Source organism: Podarcis melisellensis (genome assembly GCF_964234715.1).
Source record: "Podarcis melisellensis genome assembly, chromosome: 12".
NCBI classification, from domain to species: Eukaryota; Metazoa; Chordata; class Lepidosauria; order Squamata; family Lacertidae; genus Podarcis; species Podarcis melisellensis.
The window spans coordinates 22054564-22069277 of record NC_138544.1 but is presented as its reverse complement, the minus strand read 5'-3'; the positions used below and the strand labels follow the sequence as shown (position 1 = coordinate 22069277).

The 14714-nt window shown below is 38.3% G+C and overlaps 1 protein-coding gene and 1 long non-coding RNA gene across 17 annotated transcripts in view; one reads left to right on the top strand and one right to left on the bottom strand.

Annotated features, from left to right (window-relative positions):
- SATB1 (SATB homeobox 1) overlaps window positions 1–14714 on the bottom strand; it is a 119076-nt gene that overhangs the window by 36312 nt on the left and 68050 nt on the right. For 13 of the 16 annotated variants that reach the window (XM_081883217.1, XM_081883219.1, XM_081883224.1 and 10 more), the window contains 3 exons: window positions 13388–13498; window positions 9190–9402; window positions 5873–6028 (listed from right to left, as the gene is read on the bottom strand). In XM_081883217.1, coding sequence (XP_081739343.1) covers window positions 5873–6028; window positions 9190–9402; window positions 13388–13498 — 480 coding nt within the window. The remainder of the gene's footprint in view (window positions 1–5872; window positions 6029–9189; window positions 9403–13387; window positions 13499–14714) is intronic. The other 3 variants (XM_081883214.1, XM_081883215.1, XM_081883212.1) reach the window with 1 other exon arrangement.
- The window catches only part of LOC309353837, a 68118-nt gene that overhangs the window by 51723 nt on the left and 1681 nt on the right, over window positions 1–14714 (top strand). The window lies entirely within an intron of this gene.

The window sequence follows — 14714 nt, the reverse complement described above, 5'->3', positions numbered from 1 at the left end:
AGAACTTGAAATGCCAGTGACCTGAAAAGTGCAAATGACAACAACTATGTATACTGTATCACCAATTGTATCACTGGGAAAAACGGAAAGGTTTCCAGCTTCTCTACCCAAATGATGCTCAAGGCAGCTAACAATGAGTTGCCAAGAAAAATACAAAATAACCATCCAAAACATAAAAACAAAGGCAGATTTAACACATCTATAAAACTGTAAAAACTGTTAACAAATTTACTAGCAGATTTACAATGGCCAGCTTATGACACCAAAGGCCTGTCTTCACTTCCTGGCAGAAGGAACTAAGTGGGCCTTCCTTGACAAGCAAGTTTTAGTACTGGGAACCAGAGAAGGCCCTATCTTGAGCTCCTACCAAGTGTCCTTCAGTTACTCGGTAGTGGAAAAAAGGTCCTTTCCTAAAGATCTTAAAACCTGTCCAGAGTCGTATGGGACAATTCAGCCTTTCAGATACCCTGGTCTCAAGCCATGTAGGGTGTTCTACCAGCTCTTAGCATTGTGCCCAGAAATGGATTAGCAGCAAGTGAAGATGTTGTAACATAGAAACCATATCCTCCCTATATATATCTCCTCCCTGGAGGCAAGAGTGACTGAAGCTGTCATATATTGAGTGTTCCTAAGTCTTGACAAGCTTTCCCTTAGGGAACCCCAAAGAAGGTGCTCCAGTGCTTGAGAGCAAGATGCCCCACACAAATTTTGCAAGTTTGCACTTTTACTATTTATATATTATTTCATCTTTGCTTTTAAAATCATGTGTAGAGAGTCATGCAAAATTCACACGTTTGGCAACACTATTAAACATATAGTTGGTCAGTAAAGAAGCTTAAGCTATTCTAAAACCATCAATTGAAAAGACAAAAGTCAGTTAACATTAGTTTCGGTCCATAACTAAAATACTGAAACAAGTCACTTATGTATCGGAAACATAATAGCCTAGATGCAACACATGCCTGTCGGGGCAAATTAGGGTATCTGCAGTTTGAAGCGAACACTTAGCAGTTCTGCTCAGTTAACTGCTTTACAAGCAGCCCCACCACAATGCCTGTTGAACTAGTGGCCGAGTCCATAAGCATGTGAGAAACATAAGAGCAGAACAACCAATAATGCTGTGAACAACCCCCCGCCGCCAACAAATGCAAACCAGAGGCAACAGAAAAGCAGGAGTAAGGATGTAAATCCCAAACAGCTGTGGTCCAAAAAGAGATGAAATCACACAAGGAGAGTAGAAGATCTAGGAGAAGACCTGGCCTGAGTTTTAGAAGTGTGTGCATGAGAGAGTGAAAAAGAAAGCAAGAAAATGTAGGAAATGTGTTCGAAACCACAATTTCCTTTGTAAAATGCAAGTTGAGAAGGAGTGTATAATTACATAATACGTTTGTGCACAGCTTTCCTACTGTAAATTAAAATGCTCAAGGAGCAGCCAAGTATTGCACATGTAGTTTGTTACCAAGCTATGGGAGCCTATTAATTTCAGCTCGTGTAAGTGACTGAACAACTGGAATGATAAAGATAGAAGGGCCGGAAGTTAGGCAATATACTTTAACATGCAGCAAAGGAGTGGGCCAGCATTATCTCTAGCTACATCAGATTACTGAAAGTACATGTAGTACTATATACATTAGAAAAACAAATGTTTCCAACAAGGGCCAAGAACTGAATCAAATCACACTGAAGTGTGCACTCTGTTCTACATAGGAATGTTCCATGCAAAGTGAAGTTTTATAACAGCTTAATTAAATCCAGTGAATTACTGTTGAGCGGGGCAGAATGCAAGTATGCTTAAAATGCTTACATGTATTGTGACTTATTTACATTTCGGTAGCAGAAATAGTTCTCTAAAGGATAATGTATTTAGGGGATGGCTTCATTATTTATTGTATCAACCAGACAAGCATATTTAGGAAAAAATATACTGGTCACAATCAAGTTTGTTAAGCTTGACCCTTTAGTTCAAATCTGGGAAATCCAAGCACATACTTAACCATTAAATCAATAAGAAAAAGGTGCTTAAACTGGATTGGGCCCATTTGGTTTTTTGCAGTTTCACTGCTATAGCTGCAGAAATCTTTTATTTATTTATTTGTTGAATTTATATCCTGCCCCTTTCCTCCTGATATTTTAATAATATCAGAATATACTATTTTTTAAAAACCCAATCTGTCTTAGATACTCAGGATAATTTTTTTTAATTAATAATGCTTATTCTGAATATAGCATTTGGTGCTAAACTAATGTAAGGAGGAATGTTACTGCAATGCAACAAATGGATCAAAGCTATGATAGCCAATCTAATTTTTTTTCATGATTATCCAATATGATGTGCCAGATGAATAGTTCTTTATGGAAACATAAAAATACTATCAAACATTCATACCAGAAAATAAATACCAGTGCAATTTAAGCAATGTCATCGTGATATTAACTAAGTAATAAGGGGATCCGTTTGTGCAAAATGACAGGGCCATATATTGTGCTATTCAAATGACCAAGCAGCAGCTGTTTCTAGGCATGGTGCTACCACACTGTAAAAGCGAAACTCTGCATTGGGCTTCCCTAAACCACAAGCGCTGCCAAGATTTCTTCTTACATACTTAGGTCCCCTTTAACATCACAAGCTGGGGGAAAACACCCTAGCCAAAAAAAAAAGTAGTCTTCATGTCACACTGTACAGTGAAGAAGTCTGAGAGCACCCAAATGACAACTGTCTATTTTACATGTGAAAATAAATAATGCAGTTGTGACAGTGAAAGAAAAGACTTCGTTCTACATATTTGTATAGTACAAATATAGTTATGCCTTATCCTTGTTCTCAACAGGATATCAAGACTTGGATGGACCTAGTCTGACTCCTTGCTGATGTAGGAAATCCAGTACTACATCACACGATAAGTGGCCATTGACCTGTGCTTAAAAACCTGTAATGAAGGTGGCTTGTTCCACTCTCAAACAGCTTGCCCTGTTAATAATTATTAATTTCTAAATTGTGCACCCTCTTTCCATATCAGCTTCTTACTACCCAGAAGACTGTACTGCAGTAGCAGCAGCCATTTGTTTAAATGGTGATTGCATTAAGGTGACTGGCACATTTGTTTTCCACAATGCAATTTTCAGCATCCCAAAATTCAGTTATCCATTCAGTAGGGAATGAATGGTATGTAACCATTTTGGAAGGCCACAACAAGGGTCGAAAAACAATGGGTGCTGTTCTGAGATGCACTTGTCTAAGATTATTGCATACTCCTGGACTTTCTTAATTGCCTTTCTTCAGCAAAGTGTGGCTTCCACTAGAGAACTGACAAATTGCCTTTTACTGTTGGGAAACTCACATGCCTATTCAAAAGTAAGACCAGTAAGACCTATTACAGGATTGCAGTGTATAGGATTGCAGTCTCAAAAGCCCTATTGCACAGCTGAACCATACTGAGCAAATAACACTATTTAAAAAAAAAAACAAGATGCGAACACTAACTGGTGATATTAGGAATCCCAGACCACAATGTCTGGAAATTAAAAGCCACTAATTCCACACTTTTCAGTTTAAAACTAAAACCAGTAGAATAATTAAAATGGACTGTTAGTAATGGTGCCTCTTGCACAAAGTGCTCTGTAATATTCAGCAAACTATTTTTTAAAAAGTCCGTAAGTATATGTACTAATATTCTTAGGTCAATAATAACTGGAAGGATGTGCATTGCAGAACGTGCTTTCAAATAAAATTAGAGGTGCTCTCAATAATGTATCACCTAATACTGTTATTGTTAGATCAATTATTTTCAACTATATCCTGTTTCCTAAGATTACCGATATTCCCTTGGTCTATACTCAAAACAAAAGACATACTAGATTAAAAATTAAATTATAAGATGCGTCCTATGTGGATTTACAATGCAGTTAGAATTCAGGGGTTGGATAAAATCTTGGTATCAACTACACTAGCAACCAAGTGAGTTTATGGCTACAATATCCAAGGAAAACTGGAAAAGACTAAGGATGGGTAACATGGTCGGGTGCTGACAACGGATGTTTCATCTTAATGCATAACCTATGCATGAAAATAAAAGACATCTAAAGAAGCACACAGGTTTGAAGTCGCGGTTAACATTCTATCATAATTAGAAACATTTCAAGAGCCCTGTAATTTCCAATCAAAATTACAGTAATTTCCAATACACAAGCCATGATTCATGACAGAATTTTTACATTCCATGAGAGATTATAGTGGCCTGGTGTATGACACAGTGAGTATAGAGCTAACATAAACAATTCCATTTAATGTTTAAACAGCACTTGGTGTTTAGAATCCCACAATAAAAGAAACATATTATTGCAGAAATTATCACTTTGACAGTGATTGAAGGGTAGGCAGGCATGTGGCCTGTAAAGCTATAATTTTTTACAGTCCACAGCTTGAGTTTAATCATTTTGATATAACATTTCCAAAATATCCTTTTAAGTATTCCTTACAGCATATAACTTTAAAAAGAAACATCTTTTCTATATAATGAAAGATGGAGCGACTCCCAACTGCAAATATTTCCAAAGTTGAAGCTTAAATAACAAAACAAACTGCAACAACAGAGTCCAAAATACATCCCCAATACAGAGAACTTATATTATATTACTCAAGCTATAAGTGACAGACACACACCCTTTGGGTAGTTTTAAGAAGCTGGTATCATGGCTAAGGATAATCTACCACTCAAATCAACTTTGTATTTAACTGCCCTGTCTGTACATATTTTCATGCATATAATCTAATTTTGGACATGTGTTTCAAGAACTCTAACACTGCTAACAATAATGTACCACTATCTTCAGTGAACATAAACTGAGCATGATAGCTATGTGGAGAAAAAAAATCAAACATGCCATTTCTATCTCCAGCAGTAAATTACCTTCACTCTACACACTGACTTTCTATTCAATGTCATTTAAAAAAGAGAGTGTTCATATTAAACCATTGGATATTCTATAGGTAACATTTGTATTATAATGTCACCCAATACTGGCACTTAAAATTGAAAAGTTTGTACAACAGCATTTAAAATGGTTTCTGGGGCAGTAGCAGCAGATGCTGAGAAAGGCTCCGGTTTGGGACAGAACAGACTCTAAACGATCTGTTTCATCAGAATAAGGCAAGAAGGCAAAAAACGATACACTGAACCCAATGAGAGCCAATAAAAAAATTAATTAAAAAATAGCAAAAGATACACACAGAATTAGAGAGGGGCAAGAAGCATAAGTATTTCCATGCAAATGATAGACGCCTCAAGCTTAGACCGCCTGCTAATATTCACATAGTTTTGGGTAGACATTGTATACATACATATGAAGATAAGAGGAGAGGGTGATTCAAGCCAGTAGTTGTACAGGGAGATAATATGTTAAGGATTGAAAAAGAGGAAGGGCTAACAGAGGTTTTCAGATGTCAACAGTGGTGTGATAATAATGATTATGAATATAATGGTAGAGAAAACTATGGAAAAAGAGAGGGGGAAGATAAGACTTAAAATTAATAAGTTAAATGAAAATAGACTATTTAGACTATTTATGATGATCGATGTAGAAGTATATAATTTGGACCTTCAGTGTGGTTTGAGTTGTGTGTCCCTGGCCATTAGGATGGTAGCTTTCCCTCATATTACTAGGAAAAACATCAAATTTTACAACAGACAAGGCAACATTCAAAGAAAGCTAAGCATGCTTAAGATATTGCGAATTTTAACTGTTACATTGTTGTTACCCAACGTGTTCATATAGCATTCTGTTTCCCCCTCTAAATGTAGGCCAAATCAACTCCATATTGGAACAAATGTTGGAAAAGCAAATGTAGCCCACTGAGGCCTGATAAGGCCCTTACCTGGCTTTTAGTTGCTGCAACCTTTGCAAATAATGCTTGAGACACTTTAGCTCTCTTCATTTCCTGCTGAATCTCATCATAAATGGAAGCATTAATGTTCATAGTATTGTTTTCTGGTTTTCCATTCCTTTCTGTTGCAATAGCTGTAGTTTTTACCTGGAAAATAAGATACGAACATCAAATTTCAAAGGATGCCCAGCTGAATGGCACTACAGCTGTAACAACACACTACTCGTGTTGTGTGGGTTGCAGCGCCTGGACCCGTTAGCACTCCCCCAAAACCCTTCCACCAGCCCAGTTTTGAATAAAGTCAATGAAACAATTATTTCAACTAGCAAGCTTGAACCTAGTAAAAGTTCCTGAGCACATGAAAAGTGCCTTTCCTTTTCATTGAGAAAGTAGGTGACCTAGGGCCAGTCACAGTTTCTCAGCCTAATCTGCCTCACAGGGTTGTTGTAAGGAGAAAATGGAGGGGGAGAACTATGTATACCACCTTGATATGTAAACAACAACAGATTTTATCGATTTATGGAATCATAGAATTGGAAGGTACCCCCATCTAGTCCAAACTCCTGCAATACAGGAATCACAGCTAAAGACTCCCTGACAGATGGCCAGGTGGTTTGTGTTCTTGACTAGAAACCATCGTGGGGCAGGGGCTGCTTTCACAACGCAAGGCAACATTTCATGGAGCTGATCCACACCTCTGGTTTCAGCAATTGATGGAGAGGCTGCAGAAATCTGTTAAGATGCACCATCAACTGAAGCCTTCCCAGACAAGCAAGGTGAAAGTTTCTGCTCTTCCCTGCTGAGCAAACCTAGCAACTCCAGGCACCCAGACAAAACACAAGCAAATGTGTACGCTCTTTTCCCTCTAGGGCAGTGATGGCCAAACTTGGCCCTCCAGCTGTTTTGGGACTACAGTTCCCATCATCCCTGACCACTGGTCCTGTTAGCTAGGGATGGTGGGAGTTGCAGTCCAAAAACAGCTGGAGGGCCAAGTTTGGTCATCACTGCTCTAGGGTCATTCCTGTCTCATCGATCAGTTCTTCATAGGAAGGTTACCCAGCAAGCCAGACACAGCCTTTTATCAAAACTACATTTTCTAACATGCTTCATCCAAATAATGTCAAGAGCATGAGATTCTTTTAACTGGGTATAGATAAATATAATAGTAGACAAATATTAAAAGACTCTTTGAAAACTTGGAGGGGGATGACGATGATAGATGAGGACAAATTACTTCAGACTGCTTGGCATACCTTTATGAACTTGGGTTATAGGTTACTAGAGAAGGGTTGTTTCATTTCTCCAAACTCTTGCATAGCAGATCAGCCTCAAAAACATTTCCCTTCCTTTCTAACAGTTTCTCTTGAACCATTAAGAATATCATGGATGATTAGTCTGTTGTGCTCTGCTGAGCACTACGTATTGCTAATTAACCTTTCAGAGGCTATCTACAAAGGCTTTTCCCCCTCCAGAACTTCTATTGAAAGCATCAGTCACAATTTAATGTGTGTGATACTTTATATATATATATATATATATATTTAAAAGAAGTTTTTATAATACTATGTTTCCTGAAAAATAATAATTTAGTGTTAGAGTAAGGAATGAACTCAAGGAAGAAAGCTAAGGAAGAAAGTGGAAGCAAAAGGACATAAAACCTTCACTATGTTAAATTGGTGCACCACCAAATCCCATAAGAAGAGTTGTTATTTATACAGCATCATCAGTGCATTAAGGCACTTCACAAAATTTGAAACAAATGCCTACTAAAATCTTACACCTAAAAAAATTAATACATCTAGGCATCAACTATGCAGTTTTTTGTAATGGTGACAAAACTTTGCTAACATTTCTATGAAACTGCCATGAGCCTTTATTCTAATCTGTCTAAGAAAATATAATTTCCATTCCTAGCAGCTCTTTAAAAAATATTTAGAAAAGACACATCTCCTAGCAATTCTATCTATCTTGGCTGACAATAAAAACAGGAAAATTTGGAGTCATTCATATTTCTTGAACGAAGCCCAAATTTACCCAAACAGGTAATTTAACAGCTTTTCACAAATATGGGCTTTCTCATATATTTTTTCCCATGTGAAAATGAACAAAAAACCCAACCCTTTTATATACATATTCCCATAAGTACTGTTTTAGTTTAGGAACAGAAATCTTTTTTAATCCTGGTTTAGCTTTTAATATGACATTGTACATTAAAATTCATAAAGTACTTCATTCCAGGCAAAACAAACTACTTTTCAGTTCAGTTCTTCAAATGGCACAAGAGGTATAATAAATGCAGTTGCTCTCATTCAGAATGGCTTTTTATCAGGACAAAGTTTACTACTCCATTATTACAGTGGCGCCTGGAAGCATATTTATATTTAAATGTTAGTGTTTCCATTAACTGTCCTCTCCATGGTTATTTCTCAAGGATGGAAGGTTGTATTTCATATTTTGGCCATTTCACGTGTGTCATTAAAATAAGACTTGGCACTAAGGTAGCCAATTAGAACTATTTTCTATATAGTGAACTACCAAGCATTTAGATTTCAAAGGTGTTTAAACGATCTTAATTAAGTGATAAGCTCACAGAAAGAAATCCTCTGAAATTAGAAATTGTGAGGAGTGTATCTGAAGACAAACACCTTCTCAGCAACAATGAGGGTCCATGCAGCCTCTAATTCAGAAACTTTAGTTCAATTTATATTTGACTGGGTTTCGAGAACTATTGAAGAATCTGCTTAAATAATGTCAATGAAATTACTGATTATTTTAAAATATATATATTGCTATGCCTGTTGCTAAAAGAGACATCCATCATTTGTAATTCATGGCTGAAGATTTGTTATTGCTTTCTATTCAAAGATGTACCTCCCCTTCACACATTACTGTGTTCTTTGAAGGGCTCCACATACAGGCACTCATTGTGCCTATAACTTATCAAATGGAATTAACTGAGCCTGCAACACCCTTCAGGATTTTAAGCATTATTTCAGAGCTAGTGCAAGCCTTTGGAGCTTCAGAGAACTATCATAATTTTGTACCTGGTTGACTTCACACTACAAGGCTAAATCTCTGCAATCCATCTGAAGACTTAAGAAGACTGCCGACTTCCTTTTTTTAAAAAGCAAACGAAATGCAGGCTGCACTGCTCTGGCAATTTTGATACACAAAACTCAATCAGCACTTCCAGCTGCATTACTGTATCTGAAAAAACAGCAACTATACAGCTTGCCTTTCTTTTGCACACACCATCACAGCACATCATTTAGCATCAATCAGATCAGAAAGACTTTAAAATAGTTTACTTGTGTTGGTCGGCTGGGCGGTGTGCTTATAAGAGGTGTGGGGCCCATTGCAGAAGCTGCATTCAAACTTCTTTCCCTTTCATCCTGGTATATTCGATCTCTTTCTGCTTCTGGCAGCTGCAAGAAATTCTGCATAGCCCGAAGGTTTACCAGTAAAGATTGTGATGCAGTCTTGGGGTCTTCTTCCTTTCGCAGGATTTCTGAGAGCAAGCCCTGTAGAGGAAAAAGACACACAGACAGACACAAACAAACAAACAAACAAACAAACACAAAGCCATATTACTCTATGCAGCCTTATATAACAAACAGCCACTGCTAATCATGATTTGCTTTGCTTCCTTAACTTTAACGCACAACAAAAAGGCATTCATCCTGCACAGGAATATATTACTGACAATTTAGGTAATACAGAAGAGAGCCTCAATTGTATTCCTAATTTTATTAAGCATCTGCTTTACGCACAATACAGACTGAATCTGCTTAATTGGTCTCCTCTTTTTTAACTGACTTAACTTGCCATGAAATCTTTCTAAGACAGACAATAAGAATAAGAATAAATAAAATACAAGTAATTCTGCAGCATTATTGCATCACTGCTATTCAAAGTCTGCAATAAGGCATATATTAAAACGATATAGGCATATCTAGAAATTTTAGGGCTGTTCACAATTTACACAGAACTCGTTTACAAAAAAGAGAGAGCAAAATCCACCTGTGGGTTGTCACGTTGAAAACAGTACTTTGCTTCCCCCACCCTTTCCTGCTGCTCCCACCATTTGAAAAATATCATGACTAATCGTTGGATTGGATTATCACAGGTAATCATTGGAAACATGGCTCAATTGGTTATGGCAAATGTCTCAATATTTTTTCCTTCTCTCCTTCCCAAATAATTGTAAGAATCACACACAAACACAGGAAAATAGTAGGAAATTATCCAACAAAATTTGGAATTTGCAGCCAACTCACAATGGGGATTATTTACTCATTTATTTATGTATTTGTAGTCAAGATTCAAAGGTAGACATCTATAGACTCTCACCCAGGTACTAATGACTCTTACACAATCAGCTACCACAATCAGACTCTTAGTATCTAAAATGGTCTTATCTTCCTTTAGGAAAGACACAGGAAGGTTTTGTTTCCACTCCAAAACAAAGAAACAGACAAACCAACCAACATGCTATTTTTGATTAAGAATGGCTTAGGTTTCTTGCCATATTTTAGGTAGCTGATTATTTAACTTGACCAAGCAGTTGCACAGAATCACAGAATTGCAAAGTTGGAAGGTATCCCAAGGGTCATCTAGTCCAACTCCCTGCAATGCAGGGATCCTGTCCACAGCCATTCCTGGGTGGACTCAAGCCACTAACCTTTTGGTTAACAGCCAGATATACTGACCCACTGCACCACGAGGCTTCCACACATGACTTAGCAATGGGATTTACTTCAAGTATGGGAAACTTTGGCCCCCCCAGACGTTACTGAACTACCTCTCTCTCCATCCTTGACCACTTGCCATGCCTGCAAGGCCCAATGGAAATGTAGTTCAGCAACATATGGAGGACTGAAAGTTCTTCATTCTTGATCTACTTGATTAGCTTGCCTGGCGCTCCAGGAATGATCCACCCGCCTCGGGTTAGAGTGGCCAGTGAATCTGCATTATTAACTAAACCTGCAGCAAATGGCTTAGATAGGATGATCCACAGGTGTTTTGTTTGTTTGTTTCTTCTTCAGACAACCTTAACAAGACTATACCCACATCAAGATTATTATTACCACCATCATCATTAAATTTGCATACCACCATTTATGTGAAGATCACAATAAAAAAATACAAAATGAGAACGCAAAGTTTCAAATAAAAACAAAAACAAACTCATAACCCCACCCCTAGAATTCTAGAGGAAGGCCTTTTTATGAAAGGAAGGAGCTGATGGTAGAGTTAACACTTCACAAAGCCATAGAGATGTGAAGGCAACCTGAGTTAATCAAAACCCAGACTAGGGGGCAAAGAGAACTTAAGAGAGACTTAGAGGAGCCAACGTCTGCTCCACAAAACACTATATACATTTCGAAAACGGCAAATTCAATTTTATCTTTGCAAAGGAATTAAAAAAGAAAGGCCCATGAAAAGTAGCCCAGCTACTTTAAGTACATTGTGTAGCAAAGAGGCTCAGCCTTTAAAACAGCTTACCAAGAAACAAAAAGATCACAACATTAGAAGGATTTGTCCAGCCAAGCGCTGTGCAGAAAGAGTTCATAAACAGAGCACTGTGCTATAATATGTCATACCCAGTAGTACAAATGGTGACAACAGAAATGGATGACATTTTTTTTCTTAGGCGGTATATATTGCAAAGGCATTGACCTTCTAGGAAGAATAAATGTAATTATTTGTGGGTCAAATGTTAATTCCAAAACAGATTCAGGATATGATGCGACAGTAATTTCAGAGGAGAACTACATGGTATTCCAAGGCAGAGACTTTTACCGCACAGAGGGTGTTCTACTACAGAAATAATATACACAGAGAAGCAGTTCATTGCATGTGTGTTACAAGGTGGTAACCTCCTCAGCCTTAGAGTACTTGCACAAGAGAAAAAGAAGGAATGTTTGGAGACACTAGTCTAAAAAAAAGATGGCGACTAGTGTCAACTAGTGACCAACTAGATGCCAATGGGAAGCTCACAAGCAGAAGAGTACAACAAAATTCTCCCCATTTGTGATTCCCAGTAAATGGTATTCAGAGACCAACACAAGAGATAGAAGTCCGCCTGGCTTCTGTGCGTAAAGGTGCTGCTGCTGTTCCCTTAAGTAAGGGGAATAATCTCTTAAGAAATTGATTCAGCACCGTTTTTAGCCCTTTGATAGTGTTCTTGTCCTCTCCCCAAATTCTGACTCTGTACAGCATTTGAGGGATCACTCTGGAGATCAGCTCATCTCTGTTAGATTTAATAAGCCATGATGAGCGAGGGTTAAGTAAAAATATGGGTGGCTGGACCCAACCAAGCAACCTATCCAAATAAGGTAAAGGTAAAGGGACCCCTGACCATTAGGTCCAGTCGTGGATGACTCTGAGGTTGTGGCGCTCATCTCGCTTTATTGGCCGAGGGAGCCGGCATACAGCTTCTGGGTCATGTGGCCAGCATGACTAAGCCGCTTCTGGCGAACCAGAGCAGCACACGGAAACGCCGTTTACCTTCCCGCCGGAGTGGTACCTATTTACCTACTTGCACTTTGACGTGCTTTCGAACTGCTAGGTTGGCAGGAGCAGGGATCGAGCAACAGGAGCCCACCCCGTCGCGGGAATTTGAACTGCCAACCTTCTGATCGGCAAGTCCTAGGCTCTGTGGTTTAACCCACAGTGCCACCCGCGTCCCTTTTTCTTATCCAAATAATCAGGCTCTAATAACTGAAATTTATTCATGAAAGCTAGGGTATAAACACTGCATCCTGATGGTTGTGATCAACTTTATACCCACCCATCTAGATGGTTTCCCCAGCAACTCTTCAGAGTACATTGCAAATATATAACAGCACTCTACCAAGGGTTGCACCACATTCCTCCTGGGCTAGACTTCAAAATATCTCACAATATTCAGAAAAGCTCTGTGGGATGATACTGAGAGGATTCAACAGCAGAGGAGAAAAACTGTTTCTGCACTCCCATCACTACTAGAGTAGCTTGATAGTGGGGCTCTATATTGTGGTCAGCTGGATACACCATGAATTTTTTTGTACCTGCATTCCAACCATTTTCATTTTTCAAAATTATTTTGTGGGCATTACTAGGAGGGGTGCATGGTTCAGAATTGATGTAAGTTGCATTCTGCTCCATAATTCTTACTGAAGCAGAAAAACTTTATTTTATGTATTGCTTATAACCAACTTTACTGAGGAAGCCCCAAGTTGCAAACAGAAAAATCAGCACAAAATATTAGGATAATCTATAACAAAGCATAGCATATATTAACATAGAAAACAAGTAAAAGCTATAGTCATGTCAAAATAATGCAGTAAACGTGTTAAATCCATTCAGAACTTATACAATGATTTTATGTTTTGGTCTAAGTAGAGATACAATAGCCCACTATTGGTAAAAGCAAAATAAATACATACTGGGAAAGTGGGTAATAAGTACTATCTTGGAGAAACCAATTATTAAAACACATTGAAAGGAGTAAGTGCAGCAAACCTTAGTTGTACTGATTGTAGCTGGATTCCTACTGCAAACAAATTTCAGCATATAGTTTGTAACTTCTTTCCTGCATTGCTTTTTTTCCACAACATGCCAATTGCTTTTCCACTAAAAAATGGAAGGCAGAAATCACTAGCGTGCAGGCACACACACGTCTCTATATAGACTATGTTCTTCCAAGCTCTTCACAGACCATAAACACTTGATGACCTTCATACATGAGAATATTTGGACCAAGTATCACTACAAAGCCATCCAGTGTTTGCCATGGCAGACATCTTGTCACAAAGTCCCACAATGCAAGCGTACACTTTCAAGTTAAGAGGGGGGATGTCAAACTTACATTCATACTGTGCATGCTTTTCTTTGTCAGATCCAGATTGCTATTCACAGAGATTTGGAATGTCAAGAAGTCTTCTAATATATCACACTGAGATGGTCTAAATACCTAAACCTTAGCAATGTTTCAGAGATGACTAGAAAGCACTTTGCTGACCATTGGCAAGTAAGCAAATTGGAAAGGCTGATAACAGATGGGAACTGTATTGATTGTACCAAAATCTATGAAGAAAGAAATCCTAGAACTTGTCCAGTAGCACCTTAAAGGTAAAGGGACCCCTGACCATTAGGTACAGTTGCTGACGACTCTAGGGTTGCAGCACTCATCTCGCTTTACTGGCCGAGGGAGCCGGCGTACAGCTTCCGGGTCATGTGGCCAGCATGAGTAAGCCGCTTAGGTGAACCAGAGCAACGCACAGAAACGCTGTTTATCTTCCTGCCGGAGTGGTACCTATTTATCTACTTGCACTTTGATGTGCTTTCGAATTGCTAGGTTGGCAGGAGAGTAGCACTGAGTATCTAAAGAAGTGTGCATGCACACAAAAGCTTATACCCAGAACAAACTTAGTTGGTCTCTAAGGTGCTACTGGACAATTTTTTATTTATTTTGACTGTGTCAGACCAGCACGGCTACCTACCTGAATCTAGAATCCTAGACCTTGTTCACAAAGGGGATAAAAGTATAATCACAAGTTGTGAACAAGCCATGCGGATAGCACAATACTAGAAATGACATAAAAAACCCAAAATATTATCTTGTGACTGTTTTAGAAGAAACAGATTGTCACAACAGAATCTTTCATCACTACACCCCACTGGGAGATGGACATTATTTGGCAGACACTAACTACTATTAAAGGTATATTGAGATACTCCCTTGCCTGGCATTATCTGCCAAGGTGCTGTTGTACGACTGAATAATATCTTTGATAACTTTGGAATTCCAGATAAATTCATGACCTAAAATATAATCCAATTTGCAGCA